Source organism: Notothenia rossii, assembly GCF_949606895.1.
Source record: "Notothenia rossii genome assembly, chromosome: 9".
Classification (NCBI taxonomy): Eukaryota; Metazoa; Chordata; class Actinopteri; order Perciformes; family Nototheniidae; genus Notothenia; species Notothenia rossii.
In genome coordinates, this window is record NC_136907.1 from 20,683,907 (window position 1) to 20,700,628 (window position 16,722).

Below are 16,722 nucleotides of genomic sequence, written 5' to 3' on the forward strand. Positions count from 1 at the left end.
TTACCGACAGGTGGTGTGTGTGCGCTACATGCATAACAACGAAAATACAAACTGTACCTTGCTAGGTTAGCCACCGAGGAGCTTCTCAACGTTAGCTAGCAAATACAACTCTTATTCTGGAGTTTTGGGAAATGACAGTTTGTGCAAGAAATTAAAGAAAGTCTTCTCTTTGCAAAGTCCGAAACGTTTGGATTTTTTGGTTTGAATCCGTCTTTGATTTAAACGAGGTAAGTAAGTTGTAAAATGGCGGATAGCTAGCTAACGTTAGCATTATGGAGTTTGTCATTGATCCTGCTGTAATGGCTTGCTGACCAGGCCCTTAACACATGTGTTTAAGTGTGTGTTAACACACGTTCATCATACAGTACCAGAATACATTAAAATCAACGTGATTATTGAAGTCAAGGTAGCATTCCAGCTAGTGTTTGCTAAATAGTGGTCCCGTTAGCCAGCTAGTTACAGCTAATGCTAGGCAAGTTAGCAACTGATCTGAACATGTATCACAATCCCAGTCAAGTCAAGCCCAGTTCTGAGTTAGTAGCTCGGTGCGAATAGTAAAGAAGGGGGTCTGAAGGCTGCTAACAGGATAATGTATTGGCCAATATCACATTGAGTGAGGTTAGCTCGTATTAGCCAGCGAGCTGCTCGGCCGTCGTACAGATACGGGGCTCGTCAGGAAGCGATCAGGGAATCACAGACCAGCTCGGGATGAAACATCTGTAGGTGCGTTTGTAGTTCGGAAGTATCAACACTGGCTGTCAGAGATGTGTCAGAAATAACTTGGTTTTTATTCGAAGTAACATTGGAGTTATTTTTTTTCAATGACTTGGACTAAATGCCCATGAGGATATTGCATTTCTTGTCTTAAAAAGTAACGATCGTTATTGAGGGACTTGAACCCAGCACGCATTCCTATTTATGGTCATGAGATCCAGAGTCAGCCCCCCGTCTTTTCAGAACAGGACAGTCATGTTGTGTTGACATGGGCATTTTGGGATTGCCCGTCACAGTTTTAATGTGCCAGTGTTGTGTAAACACGCCCCCACAGGTTTCCCTTCTATCACAGTATTTCCTGATGTAACGGAGTACATTTACTCGAATAATTTCCTTCTTTTTTTAATGTCCCCCTTTATTCAAGAAAATGTAAATGTACATCAAATATTATTACACACAAAACATTGACAGGTGCATATACAGAGTAAAATATATATAGAAAGAAAGATATAAAGAAATTATTTATAAAAACGAAAGGTAACATTTCAATTAAATTATTTATCTAATACAAATTTGGTTTTTATTACCTTCTTATTTTATTTTAGTTATTTTTTTGTACTTGTACTTTATCTAATTATTCAATTTATGCTACTTTATACCTTTTCTTTACCTAACTTTAAAGGGAAAATATTGTACTTTATTCGCAACTTTAGTCCTACTAGAGCTTTATTAACCTTTCAGTTTTAGACTACAACAAGCAAATTATGATATCTTATAATGATACATTAAGCTACCGAGCATTATAAAATGAAGGACCAACTGCTTCATTTAAGTGATGTACATATTTTTTACACCTGTAATAATAATAATTGTCTAGTAATATTATAAGGTCATAAATAAATGGTCCATTCTGCTTAATGAATACTTTTGCTTTTGGCTACTTATAGTATATATTGATACTGAAACTGAAATAAAGATCTGAGGGCATCCTCCACCACAGGATTAAATGTTGAATTAGAAGTTGGGGACAATTAACAAGAACACCGTTATGTTCATGAAAATATTTTACAATCAACTGTATGCCTAGAGGAAAGCAGTCACTTGCATACATAGGGATTTTTTTCTTGAGTAGCTAGACTGCTGTTTCATGTCTGGTGCATCACGGGTCATTTGTATTTCTTACAATATAAACAAACATGTTCTCTTCTTCCTTGGTCCTGAGTATTACACTCAGTCTTAAATCCGAGACCTGTATCAGATGTACTGATTTGTATGTGAGGTACTGCAGCCAGGGTCGGTGTCCTCATTCATCAACTAACTCCTCTCATCGATCTTTTTTCCAGGTGCAGATTCCTTCTTGCTTGGTGTACAGCGCAGCAGAAGCACTCAGTCCACCAGATCCAGAAAATGTTAAAGAAATGATAGCAGCGCAGGAATTGCACACAGACTTTCAATTTTCTCAGTAAGCAGTGCATCATTGGATATATATTCCTAAATCAAAAATGTATTTGAATGTTTCTTATTTGTTTGTATGCATGTACACTGTCATGTAAAGCTACAAAAACTATAAAAAAAAATCTGTTTAGTGATTTTAATTACTCTGTTGTTCACAGAGAGGCAGAATCTCAGTGGTCCTCAGATACTGACTTTGAGGATCCTGATGGCAAAGATGCAAAGACAGCAAAGGGCATGGTACGTTTCTTCTTCTTTCTATGGTTTTGGTCTTCACTTCACACCTTTAACATATCTGTCTGTCTAATTCGGGTCACAGAGACTCTTGAGCCAAGCGCAACATGCATTCGGGGGAAAGGCATGAAAAACCCTGGCCCAGATCCCAAGACTAACAGTGTAGAATTAAATGGATGTTCTGCAGAAGCTGTGATTTAGACTGATCAGGAACTCCCACAACTCCCAGTAAACTGATGAGCTTTTCAGTCTACACAAACATATGAATTGAGAGTTCTGATAACACAATAACAAACTTTCATCTCTGATTTGACATTTGATCCATAACAGGCAGCCAAGAAGGGGAAGAAGGCGCCCGGAGATAAGGCCAAAGGTGGGGGGGCAAGGAAGGCCCCCGGTGCTGGCAGGGTGAACGGCCATCATCAGGAGAACGGGATGGAGAACATGACGCTGTTCGAGGTGGTGAAAATGGGGAAAAGTGCCACACAGGTGCGTAAACACGAGTATGGAGAATAGAGGATGTCTTGTACTGTGGTTTCTTCTTATCTTCTAATGTTGTTCACATATTTTTTTCACACGGGTGGTAGCTGCAGGCTCCCTTTTTTAAATGTAATTGTATTAGGGCTAGTGATGGGAAGATCTTATTCTGTATCGGAATCAAAAACACTCTCAATAATAGATCAATGTGACTTTATATCATTGGGATAATAAGAAAATAACTGTCTGGTTTATTTTCCAGTCTGTTGTTGATGACTGGATCGAGGCATACAAACAGGACAGGGATGTTGCTCTCTTGGACTTAATCAACTTCTTCATTCAGTGCTCTGGTTGTAAAGGTAAGTGTCTGACAGGATGAGTCTAAATGTGTAGCAGCTTCGGTGGCTTGAACGACAAAATGAATATGCTGAACTTGTTTTGGTTTGATTCCTTCCACAGGGGCTGTGAGTGGAGAGATGTTCAGAAATATGCAGAACTCTGAAATCATCCGAAAAATGACAGAGGAGTTTGACGAGGTGAAGCAGGCTTTGTTTCATTCACTCTATTACAGTAATCCGATTTCTAGCATGTTGAAGATATAAAGTGAAATGAATCTGATCATCTATCTGCTCTCATCCAACAGGACAGCGGTGATTATCCGTTAACGATGTCAGGGCCACAGTGGAAGAAGTTCAGGATAAGCTTCTGTGACTTCATTGCGGTTCTGGTGCGTCAGTGCCAGTACAGCATCATTTACGATGAGTATATGATGGACACCATTATCTCACTGCTCACCGGCCTGTCTGACTCTCAGGTCCGGGCCTTCAGACACACAAGCACACTCGGAGGTTGGCCTTAAAGTTTCAATCCACTCAAATGTCCTGCATTTTGGTTTGCACGCTGTAATTGCATAGAAGTTGTTTTCCTTCCTGAATTTTGTGGTGTTCTGCAGCGATGAAGTTGATGACCGCCTTGGTGAACGTCGCTCTCAACCTGAGCATCAATATGGACAACACGCAGAGACAGTATGAAGCGGAGAGGAACAAGGTCATTGCAAAGAGAGCCAATGACAGGCTGGAGCTCCTGTTACAGAAGCGTAAAGAGGTGAGAAGAAATATAAACATACAAACATTTCACATGAAATGATATGTTATGCTTCCCATAGCTAAAATACCTCTTCTTACAGAGCGTTTAGTCATACCTTTTAGTATTTCGTCATTGAGGGTTCAGAAGCCACACAATCTTTTTTGTTTGTCTATTTGCATGCAATTATAATAAAAAGTATCCCTTTTTGTTTTTCTTTCAGCTTCAAGAAAATCAAGATGAAATCGAGAACATGATGAATGCAATTTTTAAAGGAGTGTTTGTTCACAGATATCGGTAAGTGAATATTGATTTACTAACACACTGTATACTGACTGGGATTTCACTGAGGAGCCTGTCACGATAGTCCAACAGGAACCTTGCAGTGTTCACTGCTGGCGTTTGGCGCCCTCTAGTGGGAAATAAATGTTAACACTATTATAAGCCCTTACGATTTAAAGGTCCCATGACATGGCCATTTCTACTGATCATAATTCCATTGTTGAGGTCTACTAGAATAGATTTATATTGTGCAATTTTCCAAACTCACATTGGTTTCTCATACAGCGTCTCTGTATAGTATGTGTATTCACTCTCTGTCCTAAACGGCTTGTTGGAGCTCCTGCGGATTGGTCCATTTGGACCAATGGGTCCATTTGGGTCGTCGTTACGCCACTTATGGCGCGTTTCCACTGCAGCGCGGAGCCCGGTTTAAGAGGGTTGTGACGTCAGCAGCCCGTTAAAGGTTGCGTTTCCACTTGGCCTAGTACCAGGAAGATAAATCTCCAACTCTGTTAGAGTTTTACTCGCTACAGGGTGTACTTTGAGGGTTTGTGACTCTGCACACCGTTTACATGCATAAAAACCTTCATAACACACAAAGGGACGGGTAATAACCGGAAAAGCATGACATGGGACCTTTAAGTCAAAGCTCTTACAGCTCGGAACAATTGTCTTTTCATAATGGGATTTTATAATATATGAATGACTAATTAAATAAAATCTGTTGTGCTTTGCCAGTGATTCCATTGCTGAGATCCGAGCTATTTGTATTGAGGAGATTGGAATGTGGATGAAGCTGTACAGCGACGCCTTCCTTAACGACAGCTACCTGAAGTATGTTGGCTGGACAATGCATGACAAGGTGAGCTCACAGACTGCCTCTGTTTTGTGAATAAACTAATAATCTTTACTGAAGCAAAGCTGATTAAGTGACAAAAAACTGTCCGCATAAATCGTCACAATTCAGACCAACTTCAAATCTCAGTTTAAATCAAACTAACCAATTCTGTCTTTCAATAGATGTTAGAGTACAAGCCACACATAGTCCTCCTTGTTTAAATATTTTTACTGTGAAAAGCAGCTAATGATTGGATTATTTTTCTTTTGAGACTGTAGTAACATTAGAAATATCCCTGTTTCCTCTCTCTTATCTCTTTGTTCTGCACCAGTGGTGCTCGTGTGTTCTCAGTTGTTTTAGGATAAGTCTATGATATGATTTGTTTACAATCCAAATCATAAAGAGAAATGCATCAATATCAGCAGAAACAGTAGACAAAGACTACAAATTATGTCTATATACTGTATCAACAGTTGATACAAAATTTTGACTTAGCATTGAAAAAAGCAAGTCACCCTATTTTGTTTGGGGCTAAAAAGTAATACACATTTTTAATTAGGTTTATGGTAAAGTAAGATTTGAGTTTTCACAACAAAATAGGGTAGATATTTATGTATTTCTCCTGTCACTCCAGCAAGGGGAAGTGCGCCTGAAGTGTGTGAGCGCCCTGCAGGGCCTGTTCTACAGCCGGGAGCTGGGCGCCCGACTGGAGCTCTTCACAAGTCGCTTCAAGGTGAGCCAGCAGGAGCACCACCTCAGTGCCAGTTAGTCTTAAACACTATGAAAAATGTGGGGAATTGAGAGGCTTTACACTTCACTTGTTGCATCTTTATATGCAGATAACTTCAGATTACCCTTGCATGATATGACAACTAATGTTTCGGTTAAGATTTTGTAACAACAGTTACTCTCATTGACAGGACCGCATCGTGTCTATGACTCTGGACAAGGAATATGATGTTGCAGTGCAAGCCATTAAACTTCTGACTCTGGTCCTGCAGTGAGTAACCTCCTTTCCTCCTGAATGGCATTCTGCATGTAATCTTGGTTAATGATTAAGAATAATGTGGCAATACACATTAAAGTAAACATGGCAACTCTCACTACAAATTGGGATTCAACATATGTGGCTCAAGGAAGGGGTTATTATTTTTGAATTTGTAATACAGTAGCTGAGTGTAAAATAGGGAGGATATTACATTTTTGATGGCTTGAATATTCATGGTTTTTCCCTAATATTTTAAACAAATCATTTACACATTTACCTAGTCTTATCTCTGATGGCTGGCCTCCATTAGTAATACAGTATGTATTTGTTCTAACAGGAGTAGTGATGAGGTTCTGACAGCAGAGGATTGTGAGAGCGTTTATCATCTGGTTTACTCGGCACATCGACCCATCGCTGTTTCAGCAGGAGAATTTCTCTTCAAGAAGTAAGTGTTTTTTGAAACAATTTAACCGTTACTTTGTGGTTACATAAGACATTTATTATATATTAAACTATTTAGGTGTCAGGCGTGTTGCAGAAGTCTGGTTCATAATCTGCTTCAAATGAAATAAGCTAACTTTGGATTCCAAATGTTCTCTTGTTCCGCAGCAAAAACACATGTTGAAGACTAACATTGTTCTGTTGACTTTGTATGATAACCTTAAATATACTTAGTAAGTAGAAAAGATGTATTAGGAGTTATGTTGAATCCATTAAACAACCCCTTCAACAGAGCATCTTAAAAAGGTATCCTTACGGTGTGTCCCCTAGGATGGAGTCATAGCAGCGGTATTAAGGCACGTGGGCCCAGCAGAATGTGAGCGAGGAGCGCTGCGCCGCCGCTATTTGTATATAGGGGAAACGCTGCCTTATAGAAATTGCATTGCAGAATCCATGTGGAATATCCATGTAACCTCTAGCTTTACAATCAATTAGCAGTCAAACAGTGGAAAGGTACTTTGTTATTCTTTTAATATAAAAACTAATTGGAAAACCTGTGAAATCAAAAAAACTGGCGATGTGACTCTTTGTCTTTATGTGTGTGACACCCCATGTATTATCTCTCCTCAAAGTGACTGAAGGCAGAGCAGATGTTTATTCCACCTTCACAATACATTTTCAATAAGCCTTGTTTTTGTTATTGAAGGCTCTTCAGCCACCGTGGCCCTGAGGAGGAGGGATTACCCAGGAGGGGCAGGCAGAGCCTCAATGGAGGCCTTATCAAAACTACTGTGTTCTTCTTCTTGGAGAGCGAGGTAACCAGCCTCTGTCCATCTAAAGAACACTTTGATTCTACTATTCAGATCTTATTTTTAGTTTTCTGTGAGATAAGATCATTACAATTCCATAAATCAAATGGTTTCCCGAAAACAAGGAATCTACTTTATGTTTTTATTTGATTTAATAACATTTAACAATTTTATGTGTTACAGCTCCATGAGCACGGGGCTTACCTGGTGGATAGCTTGTGGGAGTGTGGCTCCGAGCTGCTGAAGGACTGGGAGACGATGATTAGCCTGCTGCTGGACGAGCCCGCGGCAGGAGAGGAGGGTAAACATCCCCTTTGTTTAAATAAGCGGCTCAGATTTATCTTTGGTTGTTGTAGTAATTTGAGTCTTTTGACGATATTAACTGTCTACGTCTGCCATCTTTAGCACTGACTGATGGCCAGGAGACGGCCCTGGTGGAGATCATGCTCTGTGCCATCCGGCAGGCCTGTGAGTGCCACCCTCCTGTCGGCAGAAGCACAGGGAAGAGGGTGAGTGTGTGGTCATCAGGCTCCACATAGAGAGGGTTGATGGTTGAATGATTTCATGTTATTTAAATTGTTGGATTTATGTGCATTGAAAAGGTCCTGACTGCGAAGGAGAAGAAAACGCAGCTGGATGATCGGACACGGATCACAGAGATGTTTGCAGTCGCGCTGCCTCTGTTGTTGGCAAAGGTGATTACTTTTATCACGCACTGAATCAAACAGAGAACAAAGGCTGGTTTGATTCTTAACCATTTTACCTTTTATCTCTTTTAGTACTGTGTTGATATCGATAAGGTGACCAATTTGCTACAAATACCAAAGTACTTTGATCTTGACATCTACACAACTGGCCGTCTGGAAAAGGTTTGTCAGTCTCTACATTTGTTCTTGATTGTGCAATTTGTAAATAGCATGCGGCATCAGGTAAACATGTGTTTTCGTATTCTCGTGAAGCATTTGGATGCCTTGCTGCGGCAAATCTGGGAGGTCCAGGATAAGCACACAGACATAGAGGTCCTGGAGGCCTGCTCTACCACCTACCACTATCTCTCCAACGAAGAGTTCACCATCTTCAACCGCGTGAACATCGCCCGCTCCCAGCTGCTCGACGAGCTGGTGGACAAGTTTAACAGACTGCTGGAGGACTTCCTGCAGGAGGTGGGGGCTGTTGGAGTTTTCCTTTGTGTGGATAGCATGAAAGAATGTTCACAGGCGACTCCGATACAATGAATGTCAGGGTTTGACAAGGTTTGACCTCTTGTTTGTCAGGGTGAAGAACCAGATGAGGATGATGCCTACCAGGTTCTATCCACACTCAAGAAGATCAGCGCTTTCCACAAGTAAAGAACATGTTAACATTTTCAGATACACTATCCGCCATTTTAGGTCAATTTTGGTTTTATTTTAAGGGGGAAGATGTAACTAATGGCATTTGTGTGAACTATGAACTACATATTAACTGTGTATAATTTGTTTTCTTTTTGTTTCCAGTGCACATGACCTCTCTAAGTGGGATCTCTTCACCAGCATCTACCGGCTGCTGAACACCGGTCTGCAGAACGGGGATATGCCTGAGCAGGTAACAGCAGACTCACTTTGTCAGAAACTTCTCCCATAATGTCAACCAACATGTTCAGTTAATTAGTGCAAATATAGTACATGCACTTATATTAGTATCCAGGTTACAGTGGGTTTCCTCCAGTAAGCCAATTTCGTACACTTCTTTTGAACAAGGGACTTGGTTTCTGTTATCAGAGGATCACGGGAACTGGTTTCTAATGAAAATGACATGACATACAGGGAAAGTAACAAATAATAAAATAAATAGTAAATATGAGAGAACGTAGTGAAGTTTGGGTGAGGGAGGAATAATCGACTTGCATCACTGATTAATATTAAGGTTACTACCATAGACTGTATATGGTTACTACTCTGTATGTAAATGATTGTATCTGAGTAATCTGGTTATTTAAGTAAATAAATGGCTCTTCTGATGTGTTTTCCTCCTTTCCCCACAGATTGTGATTCATTCATTGCAGTGCACACATTACATCATTCTGTGGCACCTAGCAAAGGTTTCAGACGGCAGCTCAATAAAGGTATTCACATATTTTTCACATAGCACTTATTTTGTCTATTGTCATGACAAATATAGCTACCATTTACCATATATTATTTTATTGCATTCTACTATGGGGCAACTGTTACTACACTACATTTTTACTACTACTACTATTCTTATTGATTCTGATTTAAAAAGGTTGAATTATTTATTTGATATGCAAAGTGTACATAAGGCATTATGTGCATGGCTCTTGCAGACACAATGAATTTTAGAGTACTATTTACACATCTTGTCAAACTCGCAAAATGCATAAAGAAAGCTTAGTGTTTTCATCTTAAGGCACTCACTGACAGCTAAAGGTTTCAGTCAGTAGCAAACATGAGTTTATATGAAGTCCAGCTGGTAAAACTACGATACTGACTTACTGTGTTTTATCTTGTGTTTTCGACTGCTAAAAAGAATCGAACACTAATCAATACTAACTGAATATCTGTTCCTTTTAGGGTGACATGGTGACCTTGAGCAAGCAAATGAGAGCTTTCTGCTTAATGTGTCAGCGTTACCTAAACGGCATCAACAACGCAGTTAAAGAGCAGGTGGGTTATGCTGGAAGGACAGCTCTTTTATTCATGATTTTTCTACATTGCCACTCATGACTTGAACATGTTCATCAATGCTTAAGTGTTGTGTTTATTTCAGGCCTTCACCATTCTATGTGATCTCCTACTGATCTTCAGTCACCAAATTATGTCTTCAGGCCGGGAACAACTGGAGCCTCTGGTCTTTATGCCAGACTCCTCTCTGCAGGCCGATCTGCTCAACTTCATCCTAGATCAAGTGTTCATTGATCAGGATGATGACAACAACAGCACAGGTCAGAGTCGCTCAGCATTGCCAGCCAGAAGTGTGAAAAGTGACAAAGCATGGACTACTACTGATTGTTTTTATTTATTATTTTGTATTTTCCAGATGGACAGCAGGATGATGAAGCCAGTAAAATCGAGGCTCTGCACAAGAGAAGAAACCTTCTAGCTGCCTACTGTAAATTAATCACTTTCAATGTGGTGGAAATGAACACCGGTGCAGACGTATTCAAACAGTACATGAGGGTAGGTTTTATATCATTTTAATTGAGTTGTAAATATTCCTCCTACCCTGCTCTCCTTGCTAACAGCATTCTTTTCCTCTTTCCTCAGTATTATAATGACTACGGAGATATCATCAAGGAGACGATGAGTAAAACAAGACAAATCGACAAGATACAATGTGCAAAGACACTTGTATTGAGCCTACAAACGGTAAGAGTGAAGACTCTCTGACATAAGTAATGCCTTGCTTATTTTTCTTTACGGAACACATCAGTAGATGCCAGCAAACGAAAACAAAAGATGAAGTATTTACTGACTTTGATGGTAATTTAAAAGGCATCAGTTATACAAAAGCTTGATCCAGTGTACCACGTAAACACAGGAAGATGATGGTCTTTGGAGAAGGTTAAAAGAAGTGCATTTCTGTGGTTTTCTTTTATAGTTATTCAATGAGATGTTGTCTGAACTTGGCTTCAATGTCGACCGCTCAACATCAGCCTTCTGTGGCATAAAAGAGCTCGCCAGACGCTTCTCCTTGACTTTTGGCTTGGACCAGGTGAAGACCAGGGAGGCTATTGCCATGTTGCATAAGTAAGTAACCATCCTGAGACGAGGCCTAATGCTTTACAGCTTTACAATCCAGTTCTTACTATGACAGCCGGTTTGAATGAGCAAGGCAAATCATTATTTCTCTCTGTGTTTCAGGGATGGAATTGAGTTTGCTTTTAAGGAACCGAGTCCCCAAGGACCAGGGAGTCCACCTCTCAATCTCTCTTTCTTGGATGTCTTGAGCGAGTTCTCCAGCAAACTACTTCGGCAGGACAAGAGAACAGTGTAAGTTTGTGTGTCTGATTGTGTTAAGCATGAAGCTGAGGAGTTTTCTCACAAGTTCCTGAGTGTGACTGTTGCATTTTGTCACTTGTACAGTCACACATACCTGGAGCGCTTCATGACGGTTCAGATGGCCCTGCAGCGAGAGGACTGTTGGCTGCCCCTCATCTCCTACAGGAACTCCCTGCAGGCCAGAGGGGACGATGACACCATGTCTGTCCTCAGTGGGATCAGCAGTCGGGGGTCCACCAGGAGCAAGAAGGCCAAGCCAGCCACTGCTAGCAAACGGAAATGTCCTGAAGGTGGGCGACTTTTGGAATCATTATAATTAGTCATATAAGTTACTTCCTGAACTATTAGAGATGGAACTGACACAGAAAGTAATGTCACAAACACCCACACGCAAACAACATGACATTTGTGTGGAAGATGAAGTAAGACCCAAAAACTGTAAAACCTGCAAGTCCAAAATCAGCTGTGTAGGAAAAACCTTAAAAACAAGATTTTTACAACCAGAATGTCCCATATTTAGGGCAGTTTGAGAAAATGTAAATTATTCTAAGTTTATTTAATAGTCAATGTTTTTTTATGATCATACAATGTTTGTGTATGCAAATTATCAAGTTCAATTATAGTTTAAAGAAAGGGGTCCAACTTTTAAAACAATCATATGTATATATAGAGCCTGTGACCTAAGTTTTTCACTGCCATATCTACACTGTAGCTAATGTGCAAATGACAATAAAGCCTTGAATTGAATCCAAAAAGAAAAATGCAATTAGTGCATCTCTATGTAAACCCCAAAGTGACCCCCTTTGCAGAAACGATATTAGTTTGTCATTACCGTTGCTAAATAGCAAATACATAGACACAAAGTTGTAAATGCTTGGGTGTTTTTTACCCCTTTTTAAATTGAAACGCATGCTAAATTATTTTCTGTAGCAGAAGAGAGCAGCTGCAGCAGCAGTGATGCAGTCTGGATGAACCGTGAGCAGAACGCACAGACGCCAGTGATGATGCATTCGCCAGTGATGATGCATTCGCCCCACCTCACCTCCACCGTGCTGAGGGATCCAAAGAAGATGAGGCCAGAAGACAGCTACACCGGCGCTTACAGCATGCCGACAGAGCAGCTTCCCCATCAGCCTGTGCCTCTCCAGCAGCAGCAGCCACATCACCATCATCAGGCTGCCATGGATTACAAGTAAGAAAACACTTAATTTACCTGAATATTGCAAATGTTGCTTTTGTTAAACTATGGGATTTAAGAAGTTGTGTTAAAAAATGAACACACTGTACCCACAGCACACAGGTTACTTGGATGTTGACACAGAGGCAACAAGCTGAGGCCCATCAGCAGCAAGAGCGGGTCAGCATGCAATACGCCAAGATGAGGAACCACATGCAGCAAGCGATGTAAGATGGCACCCCTCTTCAGAGTATATAAGGTCGCATTCACAACAGCCTTTTATAGTCCGGTTGAATCGAACACTGGTGCGTTTCACCGCTTGGTGCGGTTCGTTTGGGTCGGTGTGAACGCAGTCCGAGACCTCTAAAGTGAACTAAACAACCGGACTCTGGTCCGCTAAAATAGGTGGTCTCGGACTGCTTGCAAGTGAACTCTGGAGCGTTTCATCACTGGTGTGAACGCAGTCCGCACCAAAATATAGGAAGCGTAGTATTTACGAGTCACAAGAATGCGGATGTCTTCAAAATCTTTAGCAAAAGAGTAAAGCAGAATGAAGTGTTGAACAGTGTGTCAAAATGCTCCGTCGACAATACATAAAAGTCAGAGCCACCTGTCGTCGGTGAAACGCTCTCCTTACTGTAGAACGTCTCTCATTATATGTTATAATGTTTTTTATCGCACTTTGTCTGATTATATAATTATTGGCCCGTCCACTAGAGTCTGTTAATATGCTCTCAGCTCTCCAGATTAACAGCAGCATGAAAATAACCTGCAGATGCTCCATGTCGGAGGCTCCGGTAGAGTGCCGGGATTTGCGTGTTTACCCCCTTAATGTCTGACCAATTGTTGAACAGCATTTCCGTACACATGACTTGTGTTTAAAGTTCATAGTCCGTTTGAGTTTTGCCCGTGTGAACGCAAACCGAACCTTCTGAAAAATGAAACAATGTAACAAACTGTGGCCTGGTGCGCACCAGAGAAGTGGACTATTAGGTGTGAATGCGACCTAAAATTAAACAAAGTAACATGTTTTCTTTGTATTGACATCCATACATAAATAGTAAAGCAAAATCTCCTAACAAGTATCTGTTTGTACTGCTCAGTCGCCGAGGCTCAGGACTCATGGAGGACGATGAGGAGCCAATAGTGGAGGATGTGATGATGTCATCAGAGGACCGCTTGGAGGACATTAATGAGGGCATGGACTTTGACACAATGGACATTGATTTGGTAATTCAAAGCTGCAAGAATCTGTTGGATAATTAAAAAAATTGTGCTTATTAACACATCCAGAACTTACAGAACAACATTATACATTATTTTAACTGTTTGTTTTACAGTGATTTTAAGTCTAGTATTCACTCATGTTATGGTCTGAGGGAAATATCTGCCTCCTTATTTGATAAATTCTCCACTTTGTTAACAAGTCACTATCACTAACTCTCTGTCTACTGTTTGGTGCTGAGCAGTTTTGAACAGTGGGGTTTTAAAACGTTTTCTCTTAAAACAGCTGCTTGCCTTGACAGTTGTTATGACTCAGTCATGCTTTACTAGTTGCAACATTTCCGAGGACGTTTCCTCTAAATAAAAAAGTGTTGTTGCTTAGTGCAAAATAACAACATTTGCACATGAGAATAATTTTCAGCATTTGATAGTTGATGAAGCACATTTGTTTCTATCTGTTTTGTCAAACTATGAAGTTCTGACACAGCCGTTATTTTTCAGCCTGCATCAAAGAATCGCAGAGAGAGAACTGAACTAAAACCGGACTACTTTGATCCGTCTTCAATCATGGATGACTCTGTAAGTATTTACTTATTTGCTTCTTTTAAAAAGTGGCCATCGTTACTCACAATTGTAGGCCTGTTACCTAGAGGGATGCAGGGGGGCAGCAATGAATAGCATTAACAACAATAACAATGGATGCCTAAGGCAACCCTGCTAGATAAAAACCCCATCAACAACTCCAGAGCAATGTCAATAAACCACTTTACTAGTTCTGGTAACCTTTCAAGGCTTTACATTGTTAATTGAATTGTGTGTTTTTTTTAGGTTCTCAATGTTTCCATGTTCTAAAACAAATGGATGCATCAAGGAGAATGTGTTATCAGATCCTTGGAAGATAAGATGGATGGCTGTTCTCTGTGAAAATCAGAATGGAGCGAAATGGACTGCTATAAATGGTTTGTGAGACACCAACGTTTGCCTCTTTAACACTTTGTTAAACATTTAGAGCGAGAGCTTGAATTTGAATTTTATTCTGATATTTTCACACACAGGACTTTTGTCATGTTGCAGCTGCAATGTTTCTGCTTTTGTTCAGTTACCCTTAAAACAACTTGATGTTAGTTTAGCAGTACATACAATATGTGGCAGGTGCATGGTGAGGGGATAATAACAGATTGAAATTCAAATTAGTTATATATACCTTTAATCTTTTTGATTCAGTAGACAGGAATTGTCTTATGTAAATACATAGTGGCCAATATACAGGAGGGGTGAACACAATTTCATGAACACCAGTTGATAGAAATACAATAACCCTGCAAAATAATGCTTCAGTGTTCAGTCAAACACTATAAGGACACTGCACTTTGTCACAGAGGTATTAATTAATGTCTATGATCATTTAACAGCCATATTTTTAGAAATGATCATAGACTCCAATCAATTCCTCTCTGATGCAATCTTAACAGAAATTGAACGTCATAAGATTACTAGAATCAACCTCATTACAGGGCTATTGAATTGGACTGCATTATAATGTAACGGTGTCAGCGATATTGCGTTTACCTGCCGTACTTTTAAACTGTAGAATTTGGCATGGCATGTAGCCATATATCGAAACATGTATACAGTAAAGTATAATGTGAACTGGCGTCTCATATTGCTCAAAGGCCTTGCCAGAAATTATATACGACATTCTCCGATTTCTTTGTGATGGTATTTTTTAGAAATGTATGTGTTCTGCTTTTATACCATATGGATGACTTTCATTTATAGATATTTTGTAATGACAATCAAATGTAAATGAATAGTTTCTAATCATGTTATTTCACATAGATGTTGAAATAATCATTTTTAATGAAAATGATTATGTTACTAAAGATATGGCCAGTTGTTTGTATTTTCTTTGAATCTCTTTAATATGAATGGGGCAGAAGTAAAGCATTGCTCAAATGTAGTAATTTGACAAATTGATGACTGCATCTACAATTATTTTTGAATATTGGGAGCATTCAGAGTATCATACATACAATTTTGACTCAACCTTAAACATGAACCTATAAACCATAACCTCCTATATCCTAACTATTTTCTCCACGGTATAGTATCTAGTAATATCTTATAAAACAGATATGCCATAGATTAAATCTTTAATAGAAAATGATTTTTTTAAACGGGTGAGAAAGCTGTGTGTGTGGTTTCTTTTTTTCCAGTTTGAAAGTGCAGGATTTTTTCAAAAGCCAATTTATTTGATGAGCCACTGTTGTGTGTATAAGAGTAATAGAATTATTCTAAATTAAAAAGTTTTAGAATGCTTTAGTCATCTATCATAGTATCAGAATTGTATATTATACAATTATAGATGTGTAATATATTGTGAATCGGTGCTCATTTTATCCTTGTTTCTTTTTGCTTGAAATTTTAGGGAAAGTTTAAATAGAATGTAACTATTTGAAGTTCACCTACTACCTTGCAAGTATACATACAGTACATTGTTTTGTTTGTCTTTCAATGGATTGTTGCGATATTTCTTTACCTCTGTGTATAGGTCTGGTGGGCAGAATAAGATTTAATGGGAAATGGTGTATTCATATTGTAGTTAGAAACAAGACCCTAATATTCCTCCGAATCTCATCATAAACTGGACAAAACGGATCACATGGTTTTTAACATTTCCATATACATACTGACTATTCATATGAGGCAGATGAGAAAAATACATCTTAGTATTGCTTGTATATTTACATGAATCTTTCATTTTGAATCTTTGTTTGCATTGAACTGCTGAAAATGTGCATACATCTGTATGTGTACACATTTAAATATGTGTGTATATTAAATTTGTGTTTTTATTCTTTTTGTGTCCTATTGTATCCTTTACCATTTGTATTTATGTCTGATGATGTAACATGAACCCTCTGCAACTGTGTGATATTTTAATTAATACCTCTAAGTTGTAGTTCATATGAATGAAAAGTTGTAAGATAAAAAATAAATAC

At 39.3% G+C, this 16,722-nt stretch overlaps 1 protein-coding gene across 2 annotated transcripts; it reads left to right on the plus strand.

Annotated features, from left to right (window-relative positions):
* Positions 1–10: 10 nt before the first annotated feature.
* Positions 11–16,578, plus strand: stag2a (STAG2 cohesin complex component a). Of its 2 annotated transcripts, none has more exons than XM_079649890.1 (34): positions 11–227; positions 2,058–2,176; positions 2,328–2,406; positions 2,731–2,889; positions 3,140–3,236; positions 3,337–3,413; positions 3,521–3,725; positions 3,830–3,981; positions 4,184–4,257; positions 4,981–5,104; positions 5,715–5,813; positions 6,001–6,080; positions 6,406–6,513; positions 7,216–7,324; positions 7,502–7,619; positions 7,724–7,827; positions 7,921–8,013; positions 8,098–8,187; positions 8,278–8,481; positions 8,593–8,663; positions 8,815–8,902; positions 9,342–9,422; positions 9,892–9,984; positions 10,088–10,262; positions 10,358–10,497; positions 10,585–10,686; positions 10,919–11,067; positions 11,182–11,310; positions 11,404–11,609; positions 12,250–12,511; positions 12,613–12,723; positions 13,600–13,726; positions 14,222–14,299; positions 14,549–16,578. In XM_079649890.1, exons 2-34 carry the CDS (start codon positions 2,133–2,135, stop codon positions 14,570–14,572), a joined length of 3,852 nt encoding a protein of 1,283 aa, XP_079506016.1. In that variant the 5' UTR covers positions 11–227; positions 2,058–2,132; the 3' UTR covers positions 14,573–16,578. The 2 variants fall into 2 exon arrangements, with proteins under 2 accessions (XP_079506016.1, XP_079506017.1); XM_079649891.1 differs by having other exon boundaries at positions 12,253–12,511.
* The last annotated feature ends 144 nt before the right edge of the window (positions 16,579–16,722 follow it).